We start from the raw sequence: 20,096 nt of genomic DNA, 5'->3' as shown, positions 1-20,096 counted from the left end.
AAGAATTTCCCCCACAAAATCCTTCCTAATTACAAAGAGGAAAAAAGTAACTACTGGAGAAGCCTGGCAGACAATACCTTATTGAAATAAACACCCATAATGAGACATTAAAATCATGTGCCACCTCATAGGATGCAATGAGAAGAACAGAGCATCACTTCTCTGAGAGTCCTGTCAAAGACATCTACCCTGAATCTAATCATGAGTAAGCATCAGACAGATGCAAAGTGAAGGCCATTCTGTAGAATAATTGGCCAGGAATCTTCACAAGTATCAAGGATGTGAAAATCAAAGAAAGACCAAGGAAGTGTTCCAGATTGAAGGTGACTAAAGATACATGACAAGTAAGTACAGTGCTTGATCCTGAACTGAATCCTTTCATCATAAAGAGCATTATTGGGACAACTGGCAAAACGTAATGTATCACATATTTTGATTTTGCTAGTTATATTGTGATTATGTAATAGAGGTGCTTATTAGTAGGACTACACACTAAAGTATTTAGGGCCAATGTGGCATTGTGTCAGCAACTTAGATCACAAATGGTTCAGGAAATAAAAGTGTTCTCTGTTCTCTATACTTGAAACATTTCTGTAAGCTTGTGCTTGTTTCAAAATAGAAATTGAAAAATTACGTTCAAAATGCTGAGTATACTAGAAAAACGCACTTGACTTGGGGCCAAGAGGTTGTTAATCCCAGTTCCGCCAGTGACTGGGTATGTGACCTTGAGCAAGCTGCTTTACGTCAGGCCCCGGAGTTTCGGGCTGTAGGACACAAGGCTCTCTAAGGCCCCTTCCCAGTCTAGCATTCCACCACCTACACCCACGGCACTCCCTGCCTGAATTTCTCCAGGCTCCAGTTGTGCCTTAGACTTCAGATGCCCCAAGGATTCTGGGTAGAGTCGAAAACAAACAAAAATGGGTGTGGCCAAGCTCTCCAGACTGCAAAGACGCTGCCCTGGCCTCAGTCTAGGCCGCAGTCTCCGCCATCGCTCTTTCGGAGGTGGAGCAGTCACGCCTGCCAGTGTGGGCGCTCGATAGCTCGGCGGCCGGCTGGCGGGGTCTCGGCGCGGTGCGGGGCGTGTTCCCAATCGCTGGCTCCCGCCGCACTCCAGGCTCCGAGCTTTCCGTCCCGCCCCGCGCGCGCCCCTCCCGCCCCGCTGCCTCGCAGTCGCTACCGCCTGCGAGTCCCAGCGCTGTGGATCCGATAACGTGGCGAGGCTGGGACGGTCGCTGAGTCGTGGTCGTGGCGGACCCCGGGGGCGAGCAGTCGGGAATCGCCGCAGTGGAGGCGGCTCCCGGCGCGAGGGGGCGGTGTCCGTGCTGCTTGCCGGCTAGGAGGAACCACACACCGGGGCCTGCACTGTAAGTTGAGCGGCTGGAGGGTCCCCGGGGTGGTCGCGGCAGCGAAGCGGTGTAGGAAGCTGGGACCCCGGGAGCAGGAACGGGACGAGGGATTAGGCGATCTGGCCGAAGGGGCCGGAGCCCGCCGAGGAGGGGCTGAACTGCGGCGCGGGGACGGCCGAGTAGCCGTGCCCTCCGTCCTTCCTCTTGGGCTCCGGGAAAGTCTGGTTTCCCCCGTGCACAACAGGTAGGCGGGGACTCTGGCCGCCGGCGGGAGCCCCCAGGCTTGCGGGGAAGGTCGGAAGGTCGGAGCCCGCTTCGCTGGCGCGCTGCTCCCCGGACCCGCCCTGGCGGCGCCCGCCGCGCCGGGGGTTGGCCGGGAGCGGGGCCCCAACCCGAGCTTCGGGAGAGGTTCTCCGAACGCTCGCGCGCAACCCTGGAGGCGCGTTTCCGGGAGCAGTGGAGAGTGGATATGGATAGTGCCTTCTCGCAAGGAAAGCAAGCCTTTGCCGGGGTAGCATTTGCTTAGTACGAGGAAGCATTTCTTCTTACCCTACTTTCGGCCAGCGCAGTGTCATTTCAAGGGATTATAAAGTCTTTGGAAACTTTATGAAGCGCTTTATGGTATTTACTAGTCACAGTAATGTATACCTCTGGCAAGTTAAGATGATTTTTGTTAACTGTCAAGTCAGATAATAGGTGTCAAATGATTTGCGCTCCTTTATTAAAGGTCATAGTTATACATTGTTTTTATGTGCAGTCATTTATTCAACAAATATTCAGCATCTTTTATGTGCAGGCTCAGCGCCCTTAAGGAACTTAACAGCCTAGAGAAGACGTTAAAAGGGAAAAAAGGGGCCCGTAAGTACGGTTCAGAACTTTGTCAGAGAAAATACTCTGGCGAGATTATAGTGTAAGGAAAAAGTGTGCTTGGAGCTGGGCATTAGGTGGATGGGGAAAGGAGAATTGCCCTGTTTCGTTTTCCAAACATTTTAGAAAGTATGTCTTTGAGAAAGTGGTTTTAGATCAGCATTGAAGCCGAGATTTATCTTACATTTTAATACCATAGATTTTTTTCTCCTTTAATGAAATGGGTAAGCAGGCAGGGTTTATAACAAGAATAGTGACAGTTGGGAAAAGTACAGCTATTTTATATAGATAGTTATAGTATTGGAAAACTTCTAAACTGACGGGAGACCTGAATTTTAGCTTAAGCTCCTCCACTACTGTTTACAGATCTCTGTTAACTTTTCTCTTCTTTTCTTTTTGTTTATCATTGTATCTGACTTTAGAACAGAAAATACATAATCCAAAGTACCTTAAAATTTTTTAAAATTGCACTAATAATATGTTCTCTAAGGAAAAAATTTAAGAGCTTTTCGTCTTTAAGCAATACACCTATCTTCCTTTCTGCCATTCAGCTTTATTTCAAAAACGGGATTGAGAGTGTTGATAACCTTTATGAGCTTTTCTTAATTATCTTTTGAATAAAATAAAAGATTAAACTCTGGATTTGTTTAGGTCCCTTCATATTCTAAAATTCTTTTATTCTAAATCCTGATTAACCAATTTAATGACATCGGCATTTTTTAAAAAAGGCTTTATTGACTCTTGTGTTTCATTAATTATCCATAGTATACTTGATGGGTTTGAACAGCCCCTTCGTGGGACCTTAGTCCTCTCACATAAAAGCATTTCTGCATTTTAAGGAGACTGCAGAAACTGTTATTAAACTTCATTTAAGAAATGAATTGACTGAGGCCTAAGGAATTAGTAGAGACTTGTTTATATCATTTAATTGAATCCCTTGTCTAGTAGTGTTAAATTCTTTGGATTACACTAGGGGTCAGCAATTGACAGGCTGTGGGTCAAATCCAGCCTGCTGCCAGTTTTTACAGATAATGTTGTACTGGAACATAACCACACTCATCTATTTATGGCCGTTTATGTATTGTTTATGAGTAGTTGTGGCAGAGCCTGTGTGCTCCACACAGCCTAAAGTATTTACTCTCTGGTCCTTCACAGGAAAAAAGTGCTGACCCTGCACTAAAACTCTGTAAACTCTTAATCACTATGTCTTTTGTGGGAGGAAGTAGGTTAAGTTCAGTTTTAATTCTTCATCTTTTTCATTATGTTAGGTGAACTACTGGATCCCATAAATGCTTCCACATCCTAGATGTGAAATGATGGAAAAAGGTCATGCCTTTTCTGTTATATTTACCTAATAATTTTTAATTTCAGCAATTCTAGACTTTTGGAAGGCTAGAGAACGGGAAGGATTTTTACGTGTTTTCTATAAACTTTATAATTTCAGTTTTGTTTTTTTTTTAAATTAATTAATTAATTTATTTTTATTTATTTATTTATTTATGGCTGTGTTGGGTCTTCGTTTCTGTGCGAGGGCTTTCTCCAGGTGCGGCAAGCGGGGGCCACTCTTCATCGCGGTGCGCGGGCCCCTCACCATCGCGGCCTCTCCTCTTGCGGAGCACAGGCTCCAGACGCACAGGCTGAGTAATTATGGCTCACGGGCCCAGCCGCTCTGTGGCATGCGGGATCCTCCCAGACCAGGGCTCGAACCCGCGTGCCCTGCATTGGCAGGCAGACTCTCAACCACTGCGCCACCAGGGAAGCCCAATTTCAGTTTTAATTTAGGTCTGATGTGGAAATTTTTTTTCATTTAGTAAAGTCTCTTTTTGATATTTGTGTTTTTCACAAGTAACAGTAAGTTATTTTTATTCAGACTTTTTGTTTTTTTACCATGAATCTAGTGACATTGATTAAAAGATCAGACAGAAAATTATTGACAGTGTAACTGTGAGCATGAAGTCAAATGTATATATACAGTAAGACCCAAATTGGAAATTGGAACCCTCTAAACAGATACCCAACAGATTGAAACTGGACCATGTATCCTGAATCATGTTAGGGATTTTCTTTTAGTAGTAACAACTTAAAAGATAATTATTTCTAGAAAAGCATATAATATAGCCATATTAAAGTATTATGTTAGTGTTACGTGCCTAAGAAATTAGAGCTAATTATGTGACAGGAAAGAAGGAAAACTTGTATGAGGTGATATTTAAATATTTAAAGCAGAGTATGTACTTTTGCTAATCTTAAAACCGTGGTATGGTTCTAACTTCACTAAATAAAATATTTTATATATGTACTTCTTTGTACTTATTTTCTAGATGATGCTTCTCTATGGATATACAACAGCATCTGTCTATATCCTTTTCTCTTGTGCTTGTAGATTTCTGTATGTTGAATATATGCATGTTTTTGTATATATATTCAAAATAATACCTCACTTGTTCAGTACATTTTATATGTAAGTAAAATTATCAGAAAATTGAAATTACCCATTGAAATGCACAAAAATTTTTAAAAGATATTTTGGGAGGAAATCTGGAAAGCAAAAAAAAAAAAGAAAAGAAAAGTATATACAGGTACAAAATCCCTTAAACTTACAGAGTCCAAAAGGCTTTTTTCTTAACTCATTTGGCAGCAAAACATCACCTGAGCTGATATGAAGCTATTTATAGTCATTATTTATCCCACCTTTATGTGAATGTTTATCTTTTGCTGCAGAAATATCAGTGAGTTTGATTATGGAGTGCTGCCCCAGAGCAACTAGGGGTTAGAGGTAATAGATGGTATGTTCAGTGTATTACTTGGGTGGGCTATGATGGTGGCAGCCAGAAAGCAGAGGAATAATGGAGTTGTTCCAGGGAGCTGCACTTGAAATGTTAAGAGCCTACTTAGGCATCTGGCAGGGAGTAGGAAGCAGTGTCTGCTAAAAAACAAGAACCCTCAGGTAGGGCTCCAAGAGGGTCAGAACTGTAGCTAAATTATAGACTAGGCATTTCATAAGATATGTTGTAAATTAGAAGTGGGAACCGTGAGGAAAAGCCAAGATGTCAGACGATAGTGTGCATTAAGGGTGAATCTGTGAATGCTAACCAGGGTGCAAGAGCCATGAATAGTTAGAAGGGGAAGAAGGAGGGGAAGCAGGTGGACTCTAATGGCTAACTAGGAAGTCCTAGGTGGCGGATTTCATGAGCAGCAAATACAGTGATATTTTGGAAAATTGAGCAAGGATTCCTGGCCTCTGCTGAGCTGGGGGAATAATGGCATCTTGTGAACTTCGCTCTTGAACTAAGTATCCCCATATTGCCTGCTTTTTAAAATATCTGTATTAGATAGTGTTTGGGTCACTTCCGTCACTGTTTCCTGCCTGCTCTGACTTCTTCCTGCTCTCAATGAGTTTGCTTCTTCAGTTTTAATATGGTGCTCTACTCCACCCTAACTAGAATCCAGATAACTGGATTATTAGTCATGTCTAAACTAAACTAAGAATGAACAGGCCTTGAGAGACAAGAAACTTAATGTCAGTGAAGTTCATGATCTTTGAAACAATTAATTGCTGTATATCTTCTTTTTTTTTTAACTTTTTTTGTTTTTTATTGTACTTCTTGTTACTGGATTCTTAATTAGGTACCAAGTAGTGAGATTGCTTAGATAGTGACTTTCAAATTGAGTGTGGTAGGAGATATTAGAGTAAAATTTCTCTTTTAAAATTTGCCTTCTGGAATTCCAAAGTGTCCAGAGTGAAATCTTTCTTCCCAGGGGGAGGTGGAAGAGTTGGTTTGTGGAATGAAGAGTGATAAAAATTGTCAAGAATAGCCAAAGACTAACCTAACACTGTTAGTACTTATTGATTTACTGTCTAGATGGAAAGGGCCCTCTGGAAGTTGATGTCTCTAGTAGACCTCACACTTTATCAAAAAGCCTCAAAGTATTGGAGACCTAAGAGGAGAGTGAAGTGATAAGAAAGAACAAAGTTATAAAGATTAGATGCTTCAGTGGGCATGGCAGTAACTGTCAGTAATAGCAGTGATTAGAGACTGTATGAAGAGAATGTAGAAAGTAGTTGAAGGAACATGGACATTGAAACTAGATAGATGTAGGCGTTAATCTTTCTTCCACTTGAATAGCATCTTCATCTTGGACAAATTGCTTAACTCATTATCCTCATCTGTAAAATGAGGATGATAATATCTGAGTTTCAGTGTTATGAAGATTAAATGAGAGAATGAATTAAAAGTTTCTAGTAAGTAAATCCTCAAGAAATGTTAGTTCCTTTTCCTATCATTGCCTTATTAGAGTTGGTTCCTGCTGTTCAGTTCCCCTCCCCCTCCACCCATACTTCCTTTTACTCTTAAAGGTTTTCTCTTTTGTAATCTGCAAAGAGAATTCCCAGGGCTGGACTTCAAATGGGGCCCCTACTAGCAATCTCCTTCATTGAATCCAGCTTCTGCCATTCTTCGCATCCCTAATGGTAATCTGCAGCACTTTGGAAAAACAAGAGAGGAAGGCAAAGGACATTGCATCCCTACTTCTGGCCCTTTCTTACCCCAACTTATAAATTTCTGTATAACTCCTGTTTCTTTCCTATTCCATCCTAGCTTCTCTGTCTTACAGGATGTGCTCCCCATCAGTTTTTGAAGTTGAGCGTATCTGCCTTTCCTATTGACTTGTATTATGCAGTGGTGAGAAGCAGCTTTCTTGCCATTTCTACCAAGTTTGCAGGAAATATCGTTTGAATCTTGGTACACTGAATGTATTTTCATTATATAGTAAAACAAGGTATTAGTGCTGTGCCTGGGGCATGGTGCAAGTTAGACTTCTGTCATATGACTTAAGAAACATGGATTAAGTTGATTTTATGGGAATTGTATTCAGAATCCAAAAATCAAATTTTAAAATTTATGGTACAACAAGCCATTTTTAGCTTGTTAAAAGTATGGGGGCTTCCCTGGTGGCGCAGTGGTTGAGAATCTGCCTACCAATGCAGGGGACACGGGTTCGAGCCCTGGTCTGGGAAGATCCCACATGCCACGGAGCAGCTGGGCCTGTGAGCCATGATTACTGAGCCTCCGCGTCCGGAGCCTGTGCTCCGCAACAAGAGAGGCCGCGATAGTGAGAGGCCCGTGCACCGCGATGAAGAGTGGCCCCCACTTGCCACAACTAGAGAAAGCCCTCGCACAGAAACGAAGACCCAACACAGCAAAAATAAAGAAATTAATTAATTTTTTTAAAAAAGTATGAATAATACAGATTTTTATGTGAACTGATAAATCTTAAATATGCTAGGTTAATTAAAACTATTTTTTTCTTTACTTATATTCCAGGAGTAGTAAAGAAAAGATTCTGTTTATAGAGTTCTGAATGTTAGATAATTTGATCCAAAACATTAATCAGAAATGGCTACTTTTTAAATAAATTTATTATTTTTTTAAATTTTATTTATTTATTTTTGGCTGCGTTGGGTCTTCGTTGCTGTGTGTGGGCTTTCTCTAGTTGCAGTGAGTGGGGGCTACTCTTCATTGTGGTGCACGGGCTTCTCATTGCGGTGGCTTCTCTTGTTGCAGAGCATGGGCTCTAGGCACATGGCTCTGGACACTTTGCTCTAGGCAAAACTTCAGTAGTTTTGGCACGTGGGCTCTAGAGCGCAGGCTCAGTAGTTGTGGCGCACGGGCTTAATTGCTCTGCGGCATGTGGGATCTTCCCGGACCAGGGCTCAAACCCGTGTCCCCTGCGTTGGCAGGTGGATTCTTCACCGCTGCACCACCAAGGAAGTCCCAGAAATGGCTACTTTTAAGTAGAAGTGTGACATTGACTTGTTACATATTCTTCTACTTCTTAAAAAATCCTGTCACAGTATAAGCGAAAGGGAATTTTAAATTTTTTGACTTACAGTACTCTTTAATGATTAGTATTTAAAGATTGTGTACTATAGAACACTGAGTTCACAGGATTCCCAGCTGGGAAAAAAAAGAAAAACGTAAAGGTGGGGCAAAGGTTCATACTTAAAAGATGTTGAGAAACATCAAGTGCCGTATATATATTGGGTGGGCCAAAAAGTTCGTTCAGTTTTTTCTGTAAGATGGCTCTAGTAACACTTAGTTGTCTTTAACTTCATTTGAAACAATTTTGTTAGATTATATGTGACAGCTGTCATATCTGCATGCATTTAAAAAAAGACTTATCAGGAATCCACATTGGAAAAGAAGAAGTCACTGTGCAGATGACATGATACTATACATAGAAAATCCTAAATATACCACCAGAAAACTACTAGAACTAACCAATGAATTTGGCAAGGTTGCAGGATGCAAAATTAATGCACAGAAATCTCTGGCATTCCTATACACCAACAACGATAAATCAAAAAGAGAAATTAAGGAAACACTCCCATTTACCATTGCAACAAAAAGAATAAAATACCGAGGAGTAAACTTGCCTAAGGAGGCGAAAGACTTGTACTCAGAAAACTATAAAACACTGATGAAAGGAATCAAAGATGACATAAATGGAAAAATATACCATGTTCTTGGATTGGAAGAATCAATATTGTGAAGATGATTATACTGCCCAAAGCAATCTGCAGATTCAGTGCAGTCCACATCAAACTACCAACGGCATTCTTCACAGAATTAGAACATAAAATTTTACAATTCGTATGGAAACACAAAAGACCCCAAATAGCCAAAGCAATCTTGAGAAAGAAAAATGGAGTTGGAGGAATCAGGCTCCGTGACTTCAAACTATACCAAAAAGCTACAGTAATCAAGACAGTATGGTACTGGCACAGAAACAGAAATATAGATCAGTGGTACAGGATAGAATACTCAGGGATAAACCCACGCACATATGGGTACCTAATTTACAACAAAGGAGGCAAGAACATACAATGGAGAAAAGACAGCCTCTTCAATAAGTGGTGCTGGGAAAACCAGACAGCTACATGTACAAGAATGAAATTAGAACACTCCCTAACACCATAACACCATACACAAAAGTAAACTCCAAATGGATTAAAGACTTAAATGTAAGACCAGACACTATAAAACTCTTAGAGGAAAACATAGGAAAAACACTCTTTGACATAAACCACAGCAAGATCTTTTTTGACCCACCTCCTAGAGTAACGGAAATAAAAACAAAAACAAATGGGACTTAATTAAACTTAAAAGCTTCTGCACAGCAAAGGAAACCATAAACAAGACAAAAAGACAGCCCTCAGAATGGGAGAAAATATTTGCAAATGAAACAACAAGGGGTTAATCTCCAAAATATACAGTTTATGGAGCTCAATATCAAAAAAACAAACAATCCAGTTAAAAAATGGATGGAAGACCTAAATAGACATTTCACCAAGGAGGACATACAGACGGCCAAGAGGCACATGAAAAGGTGCTCAGCATCACTAATTATTAGAGAAATGCAAATCAAAACTACAGTGAGGTATCACCTCATGCTGGTCAAAATGGCCATTATCAAAAAATCTAGAAACAGTAAACGCTGGAAAGGGTGTGGTGAAAAGGGAACCCTCCTGCACTGTTGGTAGGAATGTAAATTGGTACAACCACTATGGAAAACAGTATGGAGGGTCTTTAAAAAACTAAAAATAGAACTACCACATGACCCAGCAATCCCACTACTGGGCATATATCCTGAGAAAACAGTAATTCAGAAAGAGCCATGTACCTCAATGTTCATTGCAGCACTATTTGCAATAGCCAGGATATGGAAGCAACCTAAATGTCCACTGACAGATGAATGGATAAAGAAGATGTGGCACATATATACAATGGAATATTACTCACCATAAAAAGAAACGCAATTGAGTTATTTGTAGTGAGGTGGATGGACCTAGAGTCTGTCGTACAGAGTGAAGTAAGTCAGAAAGAGAAAAGCAAATACCGTATGCTAACGCATGTATGTGGAATCTTAAAAAAATGGTACTGATGAACCTAGTTGCAGGCCAGGAATAAAGATGTAGACATAGAGAACAAACTTGAGGACACGGAGTGGGAGGGAGAAGCTGGGGCGAAGTGAGAGTAGCATCAACATATATACACCACCAAATGTAAAATAGTTAGCTAGTGGGATGCAGCAGCATAGCACGGGGAGATTAGCTGGGTGCTTTCCGATGACCTAGAGGGGTGGGATACGGAGGATCAGAGGGAGGCTCAAGAGGGAGGGGATATGGGGACGTATGTGTGCATATGGCTGATTCACTTTGTTGTACAACAGAAACTAACACGGTATTGTGAAGCAATTATACTCCAATAAAGGTCCATTAAAAAATAAAAAATAAAAAAATAATAAAAGACATCAAAATTGGTGAATTTTTGTGTAGCCATTTTAATATTGAAGATGGAAGAAAAACAGCAACATTTTTGGCATATTATGCTTTATTATTTCAAGAAAGGTAAAAACACAACTGAAACACAAAAAAAGATTTGTGCAGTGTATGGAGAAGGCGCTGTGACTGATCAAACATGTCAAAAGTGGTTTGCGAAGTTTCTTGCTGGATGATGCTCCACAGTCAGGTAGACCAGTTGAAGTTGCTAGCGATCAAATCGAGACATTAATTAAGAACCATCAACCTTATACCACGCGGGAGATAGGCAACATACTCAAAATATCCAAATCAAGTGTTGAAAATCATTTGCACCATCTTGGTTATGTGAATCACTTTGATGTTTGGGTTCCACATAATTTAAGCCAAAAAAACCTTCTTGACCATATTTCCACATGTGATTCTCTGCTGAAATGTAATGAAAACGTTCCGTTTTTAAAACAAATTGTGATGGGAGATGAAAAGTGGATACTGTACAATAATGTGGAACAGAAGAGATTGTGGGGCAAGCGAAGTGAACCACTACCAACCACTCCAAAGGCCGGTCTTCATCCAAAGAAGGTGATGTGTATATGGTGGGATTGGAAGGGAGTCCTCTATTATGAGCTCCTTCTGTAAAACTAAACGATTAATTCTAACAAGTACTGCTCCCAATTAGACCAGCTGAAAGTGGCACTCAACAAAAAGCATTCGGAATTAGTCAACAGAAAACGCATCATCTTCCATCAGGATAACGCAAGACTGCATGTTTCTTTGATGACCAGGCAAAAACTGTTACAGCTTGGCTGGGAAGTTCTGATTCATGTGCCGTATTCACCAGATATCGCACTTTCGGATTTCCATTGATTTCGGTCTTTGCAAAATTCTCTTACTGGAAAAAATTTCAGTTCCCTGGAGGACTGTAAAATGCACCTGGAACAGTTCTTTTGTCAAAAAGATAAAAAGTTTTGAGAAGATAGAATTATGAAGTTGCCTGAAAAATGGCAGAAGGTAGTGGAACAAAAGGGTGAATACGTTTTTCAATGAAGTTTTGGTGAAAATGAAAAGTGTGTCTTTTATTTTTACTTAAAAAACTGAAGGCACTTTTTGGCCCACCCAGTATATATTCTATGTGTGTGTATACACCACACACACACACACACACACACACACACACGCCGTCCTGGCAATACATAGTGCACATTACCATATTACATGTGTGGGGACCCTCTATAGGAAGGAAAACTGCCAACTTGGCATTTCCCAAAATGATTTGGATTTGGATTCCGCTCCCTCACACACAACACTTATCCTCATTTCCTCATTCTTTGGCACTATTGTTCTACAAAACACTCTTTAGGAAACACTGCTTTACCTATGGCACACTCTCAACATTTAAGATTTATGTACTTATAGTTTCCATAATTATAATTGTTAATAAGAGCCTAATAATCTTTGAAAATGTCAAACTTAAGTTAACCATTTCTCTAATGTTGGACTTTCAGGTTTCCAGTTTTCACTTTTCATAGTGCTGTAATCAACACTTATGCTTCTGATATTTTCCTTTTTCTTTCTCTGGCATGAATTTTCAAAATCTGTTGCTTTTGTCAAATGGTTTTGATATTTCTGTGGCTTCTTTATATTTTCCAAAAGAGTGGAATCTGTTTGTACTGTCACTATGAATCTGTCAGATTTTCTAAAATCTCAGTATTGGCTATGAAATTTTTATATTTATAATATTTAGATTTAAAGTACATATAATTTTGAATCACTCAGCTAAATCAAATTCTTACTGAGCTTAAATCAGTATTATACACTTAACATTTTAAAGTATTAACTAATGGGTAACTAATTTATTTTTAGGGTTATTATAGAGAACTAGAAAGACTAAATTCATGTCAAATACTAATATCATAGATTTGAATTTCATTGTCATATCCCTGCTATTTTCTAAAGCAGTTTCACTTGCTATGGGCTTATCTAAAAATAATAATCAAGTTAAATCTTTCTTACCCAATTTAATAGATGAATTATAGGAGAGTAGGGGACACTAATCAGCTATTAAAATTATCTATATTATCTAGTCTCAGCATTCTTTACTTATAAATTAATAATGCTAGTTTTCTGGGTTTTTTTAAGCATTTTGGTTATTTTTAGTTAAAGAAAAACAGCCTTTTCCAAGGACAACAAAATGAACTTAAAGTCAGAAGGAAACAGGGTGTGGGCTTCTTACAAGCCATTGCTCCAAAACTTGGACATGATTTTCCTCCTGGAAAATCAGGGCTGACTGGCCAGCAGAGGGATGGCTTCAGTGGTGAGTGGAGCTGCAGCCTACCCGTGGTCACCATTTTATAATGGTGATGTGAGGATTAAATGAAAAATCCATTTGTCACAGCACCCCAGCCTCCAGAGATTCTGATTAAGTTGGTTTAGGCTCAACTTCAGTATTTTTTAAAAGCAGCCAGAGGCCGTCATCAAAAAATCTACACACAGTAAATGCTGGAGAGGGTGTGGAGGAAAGGGAACCCTCTTGCACTGTTGGTGGGACTGTAAATTGATACAGCCACTATGGAGAACAGTATGGAGGTTCCTTAAAAAACTAAAAATAGAACTACCCTATGACCCAGCAATCCCACTACTGGGCATATACCCTGAGAAAACCACAATTCAAAAAGAGACATGTACCACAATTTCATTGCAGCTCTCTTTACAATAGCCAGGACATGGAAGCAACCTAAATATCCAGTGACAGATGAATGGATAAAGATGTGGCACATATACACAATGGAATATTACTCAGCCATAAAAAGAAACGAAATTGAATTATTTGTAGTGAGGTGGATGGGCCTAGAGTCTGTCATACAGAGTGAAGTAAGGCAGAAAGAGAAAAACAAATACCGTATGCTAACACATATATATGGAATCTAAAAAAAAAAAAAAAAAAAAGGTTCTGAAGAACCTAGGAGCAGGACAGGAATAAAGATGCAGATGTAGAGAATGGACTTGAGGACACGGGGAGGGGGAAGGGTAAGCTGGGACGAAGTGAGAGAGTGGCATGGATATATATACACTACCAAATGTAAAATAGATAGCTATTGGGAAGCAGCTGCATAGCACAGGGAGATCAGCTGGGTGCTTTGTGACCACCTAGAGGGGTGGGATAGGGAGGGTGGGAGGGAGATGCAAGAGAGAGGAGATAAGGGGATATATGTTTATATATAGCTGATTCACTTTGTTATAAAGCAGAAACTAACACACCATTGTAAAGCAATTATACTCCAATAAAGATGTTAAAAAATTTTTTTTAATTAAAAAAAAAAAGCAGCCAGAGTTGAGAACCACTAGTCTACATTGTTATATAGGTCTACTGTCTTGCCATGCTTAGCTTTTAATTTTAAGTTTACCAACCTCATCTGTATTGTTCCTTTTGCTGTGTTCCCAACGCTGCCTTTTTAATTGTTTGACCCTTATCCTTGGAGGACTTAGGAGGTGAAACCTATTTTGTGATTTACTAAAAGGTGTAGGGGGAAATAGGGAGAGAACGAGCCCAAATATAAAGTAATGCCTCCCCCCCACTGCCATGCCCTGTTTATTCCACACTTTTTGTCTCTTACATCTTAATGTCAAAAATGATGCTTTTCCTTTTTTCCCCCTGTGGAAGGGCTTCCTAGCATTGAGGAAGGAGAATGAGCTTTGTTGCCAAAGAGACCTGGGTTCATTTTCAGGTCTACTGTTTATTGGTATGTAAGCTTTTTCTTCCATAAAATGGGGACGAGTAATGCCTTCCTTGCTTTCTTCCTTGTGATGATTAGAGGTGATATAAATTAAGCACCTAAAAAGTTCCTGGCTCAGTGAGTAATAGCTACTGTTGTCAATTTGTGATTTGGGAATCTGTTTGGAAAGTGAAAGGCATTGCCGTGAACTACAGCAGGCAATCTTGTGATGTTACCAAGATGATGCTAACAAATGGTATTATGGATTATAAAAGTTAGGAATCTAACGGAAGTTTAGTTTATTTATTGGTTTTTAAGGGTTTCATTTTAAAAGTTTTTAAATCATTAAAAATTCGGAGACTAGAGAAGATAGCATTACCCATAATGCTACTACTCTAATAACCATTGTTAACATTTTTTTTTTTTTTTTTTTAGTTTTAGTTTCCTCATTGAAGGCTATCAAGGCTGAGTATTTTTTTTATATAAATTTATTTATTTATTTATATTTATTTTTGGCTGTGTTGGGTCTTCATTTCTGTGAGAGGGCTTTCTCTAGTTGTGGCAAGTGGGGGCCACTCTTCATCGCGGTGCGCGGGCCTCTCACTGTCGCGGCCTCTCCTGTTGCAGAGCACAGGCTCCAGACGCGCAGGCTCAGTAGTTGTGGCTCACGGGCTCAGTTGCTCCGCGGCATGTGGGATCTTCCCAGACCAGGGCTCGAACCCGTGTCCACTGCATTAGCAGGCAGATTCTCAACCACTGTGCCACCAGGGAAGCCCCATTGTTAACATTTTTGAATCATGATTTGGAAAAATACCAGGAGCATCTCACAATTTAAATGATGGCTAGAGAAGCCAAACATTTTATGAAGCATAACTATAATAATGGAAAAAGTGCTATACCAAGAGAAGACAGTATAATCATGAAAGGCTTCCTGAAGGAAGGCTTTTTTTTTAAGGTGAATTTTGAAATAGTAAGTTTATTGTAGGAAGAAGCAAGGTATTTCAGATTCAAAAATGGAATACAGACAGGATTTTAAAATCATTAAGATGAAACTGTTAACTCTAGAATTATAAGTGATTTGCTTCAATATTCATTTTACCCTACAACCAGTGAAACACAGTGTGTCAGCAAACCAACTTTAAGACTGTGCCTAGGGATATTTAAAGTACAGTAACAGAAAGACCTCATTTTCTTTCTACCAAGGGCAGCCTTCCTTAGGCAACATCTTAATTATGACCTAATGCTCTGTGTAACTTGTGAGTTCCTGTTTTGTAACCTATAATTTTGCAAAGCCTGAATCACAGGTCATAGGGAATAATAGGTCGGTAAAGAATGACCCATCTTCTTTCTAGATTAAATCTTGGGATTCAGAACGAGTGGCCAAAGTGTGTCACTTTTGCATGAGGATTGTTTTGAACTAAAGGCAGTTGAGACGCTGTGGATTCAAGAGAAAATATTGCCCCTCCCTTAACTTCTTAGAGGAATTTAAATTTGGGATTTTTCCCAGAAAAGAGTTATTACTGGAGTTAATTTTTATCTAAGTAGCCCCACCTCTATGTCAGAGCAAACATCTAGTTACCAAACATCTACTCTTCTAATCGTCCTGTGAATGACTCTTCCGGCCCTTCGAAGCCCCAGGCCAATGTCCCATTCCTTAGCTTAGAATGGCATAATACTTTATTTTACCTTTCTGTCTTTCAACATTTCATGTATCTGGGGTCTTTGACCCTCTTGTGTATGGGGTTCCTGTATGTCCAGAATTAAATTTTTCTCCTGTTAATCTGTCTCATGTCAATTTAATCTTAGACCATCCAGAAAAACCTAAAAGGGTAGAGGAAAGTTTCCTTCTTCCCCAATAAGCTAATTACTGTTTTGGGTTTTTGTTTTGTTTTTTGAAAGGTATAGATTTTAAGATTTATGTATGTACCTGAAGTATGGGAGATTCTTGAGAGGTTTTTTGTTTGTTTGTTTGTTTTACTGTATGCTTTTTGAACAAAACTGAGAAGCTAAAGACTGGAGGCTGAGTTGAAGCTGTTGTGATGTCTTTTAGAGACGTGAGTTGAGAGTCAAAGAAAAGTAATTTAAATTTAAGTATGAGACAGATTCCGTAACTTTAACTGCTTGATACATTCTGGAATTAGTTCCATTTACTGCTGAGTGGCTTATTCATTTTGTAAATTGGTCTTTTAATGCTCTGGAAAGAAAAAAACAACAAACCAATTCGACAAACCTATCTTATTTTGTGTTTGATGGTTTCTTTGATTGTTTGTGATTTTTTTTCTCTTTTCTCTCTTCAAAATGATATAATAAATCACTTTAAAAAAACTAAAATGACCAAAAAGATTAGGGAGACTTATTCCCCCCTGCATAAACTTCAGCATATGTTCCCAAAATAGTTCTATAAACCCTATATAGATATGGTGATCATTTTATAATGTTTGCAAATGTCAAATCATTATGTAGTACACTTGAAACTAACATAATATTGCACATCAACTATATTTCAATAAAAATGAATGAATGAATAAATAAAATGCCTGGCTTCAAGGTGTTTGACAGGCTTGATTGGATGAAAGGGTGGCAGCATAGTATCTAGTGGTTAAAGCACATATATCTAGAGTCAGATTGCTGAAGTGTATGACCAGGTTCTGTGTGACCTTAGGAAAGCTACTCAACTTCTCTGTGCCTCAATGTCCTCATCTTAAAATAGTGCTAATAAAAATAGCTACCCAAGGACAGTTTTGCGAATTAATTATTCAAGAAAATGTAAAGCGCTTGGAGTAGTGCCTGGACTATAATAAGTGATCAATAAATAATTAGTTTCTGTCAAAAATAATGGCTGGCATTACAGTTGGCACACAACAGTTTGATGGAATCTTTTTTTCAAGTAGCATAACTGTACCTTGAAAAATATATTGATATATATGTTCACTTTTAATAAACTAATCACTTTGTAATCTCAACAAACATAAAAATGGAAAATAAGAGAAAAACTAGAAAAATAAGCATCCTTCAGGTATATATAGCCATAGGGTTGTGGTCAGATTAAAACATAACAGTAGATTGACTACGTTTGTATTCATCATCCTAAAGTGAAACTATAGGTTAGAGCAGGAGCATCTGTTATTTGCAAAATGCATTTGCTTGTCTCATTGATGGTAGGTATGTGGAGATCGCAGGTGCATTTTAGATTTGGTGGTTTAGATGTGGGATTACCAGTGTGAATTGTCTACTTCTATTAGGAGTGATTTATATGAGGAATGTATTGAGGGCATTGTAGATAACTTTATGCCCTGCTTATGATCTCAACCTTTTACTGAATTATTTATTATTTCATTGTGTTAGCTATTTTGCTTCTTGATAGATCATTTTACACCACAATATTGCTGCTGCCTAAGGAAAAAAATGTCTCTAGAGTAGTCCTAATGACCTCTAAAAAGGGTAATTTGATTCTTGAGATTCTGAGTTGCCCTGGTGATTATAAAAAGTTTTCTCTATGATACTCAGGGTTTTTTTTCCTCTCACAATCGTAGATACTGAGTGCAAACTTGCTTTTCACCTTCGGTATACTTAGTAGCTTTCTTCTGGAAATTATTCCTGTAGCATTTATTAACTTTATCCTTAATTGCATGTATTTTGTTCAATTCACTTCGATAATTTAAGAAAGGAAAGGAGGGTTTTTTAAACAAGAAGCTAAAATTCATGTTATCTTTATAAAAGTAAATTTGTTAGCATGGTTGTTTATATTGTTCTTGTTCCTCAAAATTTACGTTTATGAAAATAATCTAATGTGCACTTCTGTTTTCTTTTGAGGGCAGTTGGTGCCAGGTCATGGGTGGCACTGGGCATGCGAGCAGGACTAATTAGGGAGGGACAACCCAGATGGCTAAAAGCAGCACATAGGTTTGAGAAGACAGTGGTGGATCAAAGCTGTCTTTTGGCCGCTGGTGCAGTGTCATAGTGAGAATATAGGATATTAACCCAAGCCAGAGGACGAAAGTAAGGTAAAGAGTAGGGGTTGAAAACTTGAATACCCATAGAAGTTGGCGAATAATGTAAATGAATGAGGCAGTCCAGCTGGCGACTGTGCCTGATGGAGTCCTTGCCCCTCTTAGATTCCGTCATTCATTGCTGTATGGGATATGGACCCAGATTTTTGTGTAAAATCTTGTGTTTAAATGTTAGTAACTAATTTTTTTCTCCAGTACGTACATTGCAGGCCAAATTTAGCCAACAGTGTACCAGTTTGCAACTAGTGTCTTTTAAAGGGGCTCTTTTACTTATTTAACAATAATGATGATGTGGTACTCTAGGTAATTTTATACCCATAAACTTTCTTGGAGAAAAAAATGAAGGAAAGAAAAGCCTTCCCATGTCTCTCCCATCTGATTTTCTAATACATCTTGCTGGCTTCTCTACAAAAGATTGAGATTTATTTAGGGGAATATGAGCTATGTAGTTCATATGGTTTAGTTTAATTACCTGTAGCATTCTGTCTGTATTTCTGTGCAGTTCCAATTACCTGTTTCTGTTTAGCTTGGAGTTTTATTTGTAAGGTATCAAATTTATTTTTGATACATCAGTGAATAGGAGTATCCATCTTATATGTATATGGTACCTTCTCTGTCATTTAATGTTCTTGATGATAGCTGTTACTCCTGTAAGTAGTAGTAATGATTTTTTTTAAAGCCAGCTTGTGTTTTTTATATACAGTGGAGAAAAGACAGCCTCTTCAATAAGTGGTGCTGGGAAAATTGGACAGGTACATGTAAAAGTATGAAATTAGAACACTCCCTGACACCATACACAAAAATAAACTCAAAATGGATTGAAGACCTAAGTGTAGGCCAGACACTATCAAACTCTTAGAGGAAAATATAGGCAGAACACTCTATGACATAAATCACAGCAAGATCCTTTTTGACCCAGCTCCTAGAGAAATGGAAATAAAAACACAAATAAACAAATGGGACCTAATGAAACTTAAAAGCTTTTGCACAGCAAAGGAAACCATAAACAAGACCAGAAGACAACCCTCAGAATGGGAGAAAATATTTGCAAATGAAGCAACTGACAAAGGATTAATCTCCAAGATTTACAAGCAGCTCATGCAGCTCAATAACAAAAAAACAAACAACCCAATCCAAAAATGGGCAGAAGACCTAAATAGACATTTCTCCAAAGAAGATATACAGATTGCCAACAGACACATGAAAGAATGCTCAACATCATTAATCATAAGAGAAATGCAAATCAAAACTACAATGAGGTATCATCTCACACCGGTCAGAATGGCCACCATCAAAAAATCTAGAAACAATAAATGCTGGAGAGGGTGTGGAGAAAAGGGAACACTCTTGCACTGTTGGTGGGAATGTAAATTGATACAGCCACTATGGAGAACAGTATGGAAGTTCCTTAAAAAACTAAAAATAGAACTACCATACGACCCAGCAATCCCACTACTGGGCATATACCCTGAGAAAACCATAATTCAGAAAGAGTCATGTACCAAAATGTTCATTACAGCTCTATTTACAATAGCCAGGACATGGAAGCAACCTAAGTGTCCATCATCGGATGAATGGATAAAGAAGATGTGGCACATATATGCAATGGAATATTACTCAGCCATAAAAAGAAATGAAATGGAGGTATTTGTAATGAGGTGGATGGAGTTAGAGTCTGTCATACAGAGTGAAGTAAGTCAGAAAGAGAAAAACAAATACAATATGCTAACACATATATATGGAATCTAAGGAAAAAAAAAAAGGTCATGAAGAACCTAGTGGCAAGACGGGAATAAAGACACGGACCTACTAGAGAATGGACTTGAGGATATGGGGAGGG

The 20,096-nt window shown here is 38.9% G+C and overlaps 2 protein-coding genes across 6 annotated transcripts in view; one reads left to right on the top strand and one right to left on the bottom strand.

The window, feature by feature from the left end:
• Positions 1-968: 968 nt before the first annotated feature.
• LOC132360138 (splicing factor 3A subunit 2-like) lies at positions 969-18,371 on the bottom strand. Its single transcript, XM_059915223.1, has 2 exons — positions 18,281-18,371; positions 969-1,867 (listed from the first exon to the last, which is right to left on the bottom strand). Exons 1-2 carry the CDS (start codon positions 18,369-18,371, stop codon positions 969-971), a joined length of 990 nt encoding a protein of 329 aa, XP_059771206.1.
• HEATR5A (HEAT repeat containing 5A) overlaps positions 1,115-20,096 on the top strand; it is a 113,960-nt gene continuing 94,978 nt past the window's right edge. For 3 of the 5 annotated variants that reach the window (XM_059914041.1, XM_059914040.1, XM_059914038.1), the window contains exon 1: positions 1,116-1,364. The gene's annotated coding sequence lies outside the window, so the exon portion shown is untranslated. Of the gene's footprint in view, positions 1,365-20,096 lie in introns of all 5 variants that reach the window. The other 2 variants (XM_059914042.1, XM_059914039.1) reach the window with 1 other exon arrangement.

This window comes from Balaenoptera ricei, chromosome 2 (genome assembly GCF_028023285.1).
Source record: "Balaenoptera ricei isolate mBalRic1 chromosome 2, mBalRic1.hap2, whole genome shotgun sequence".
NCBI lineage: Eukaryota > Metazoa > Chordata > Mammalia > Artiodactyla > Balaenopteridae > Balaenoptera > Balaenoptera ricei.
Note: the sequence above shows the minus strand (reverse complement) of the source record. Positions and strands in the feature narration are given on the sequence as shown.